The following is a 1,234-nucleotide window of genomic DNA, read 5'->3' on the forward strand; positions in this document are numbered from 1 at the left end:
ATCATTGGGGTCATTAGGGTCTATTAGGGTCATTATTAGGGTCATTAGGGTCTATTGGGGTCATCATTGGGGTCATTAGGGTCTATTAGGGTCATCATTGGGGTCTATTAGGGTCACCATTAGGGTCTATTAGGGTCATTACTAGGGTCATTAGGGTCTATTAGTGTCATCATTGGGGTCATTAGGGTCTATTAGGGTCATCATTGGGGTCATTAGGGTCTATTAGGGTCATCATTGGGGTCATTAGAGACATTAGGGTCTATTAGGGTCATCATTGGGGTCATTAGGGTCTATTAGGGTCTATTAGGGTCACCATTAGGGTCTATTAGGGTCATTACTAGGGTCATTAGGGTCTATTAGGGTCATCATTGGAGTCATTAGGGTCTATTAGGGTCATTAGGGTCATCATTGGGGTCTATTAGGATCTATTAGGGTCATTGGGGTCTATTAGGTTCTATTAGGGTCATTAGGGTCTATTAGGGTCATCATTGGGGTCTATTAGGGTCTATTAGGGTCATTAGGGTCTATTGGGGTCATCATTGGGGTCATTAGGGTCTATTAGGGTCATCATTGGGGTCTATTGGGGTCTATTAGGGTCTATTAGGGTCATTAGGGTCTATTAGGGTCATTAGGGTCTATTAGGATCATCATTGGAGTCATTAGGGTCTATTGGTGTCTATTGGGGTCACTGAGATCATCATTGAGTCACTTTTAGCCTCAATTTTGACCTCAGAAATGAGCTATTTAGGGCCCAGATTTTGGGTTAAAAAAGGGCAGATTTGGCTCAGTTTTGGGCTCAGTTTTGGGCTCAGAATGAAGCAATTTGGGTCATTTTTAGTCTCACTTTTAGGCTCAGTTTTAAGCTCAGTTCTGGGCTCAGAAAGGAGGAATTTGGGTCATTTTTAAGCTCAATTTTGGGCTCATATTTGGGTTCAGAAACGAGACATTTAGGGCCCAGATTTTGGGTTAAAAAAGGGCAGATTTGGGTCAGTTTTGGGCTCAGAAACGAGGAATTTGGGTCATTTTTAGTCTCACTTTTAGGCTCAGTTTTGGGCTCAGTTTTGGGCTCAGAATGAAGCAATTTGGGTCAGTTTTAGGCTCAGTTTTAAGCTCATATTTGGGTTCAGAAACGAGACATTTAGGGCTGAGATTTTGGGTTAAAAAAGGCGTATTTTGGGTCCGTACCTGAGGATCGATCCCCGCAGATGGCGCAGAGTCGTTTCCCGGGGGGGGG

At 43.5% G+C, this 1,234-nt stretch overlaps 1 protein-coding gene across 1 annotated transcript in view; it reads right to left on the minus strand.

Moving 5' to 3' along the window:
• The window catches only part of LOC116652686 (retinoic acid receptor RXR-beta-like), a gene marked incomplete at its 5' end in the record, with an annotated part of 16,818 nt that extends 15,590 nt beyond the window's left edge, over positions 1-1,228 (minus strand). The window contains one exon of the mRNA XM_032441876.1: positions 1,186-1,228. Within this exon, the coding sequence (XP_032297767.1) occupies positions 1,186-1,228 (43 nt within the window). The remainder of the gene's footprint in view (positions 1-1,185) is intronic.
• Between the last annotated feature and the right edge of the window lie 6 nt (positions 1,229-1,234).

This window comes from Coturnix japonica, unplaced genomic scaffold, assembly GCF_001577835.2.
Source record: "Coturnix japonica isolate 7356 unplaced genomic scaffold, Coturnix japonica 2.1 chrUnrandom669, whole genome shotgun sequence".
NCBI classification, from domain to species: domain Eukaryota; kingdom Metazoa; phylum Chordata; class Aves; order Galliformes; family Phasianidae; genus Coturnix; species Coturnix japonica.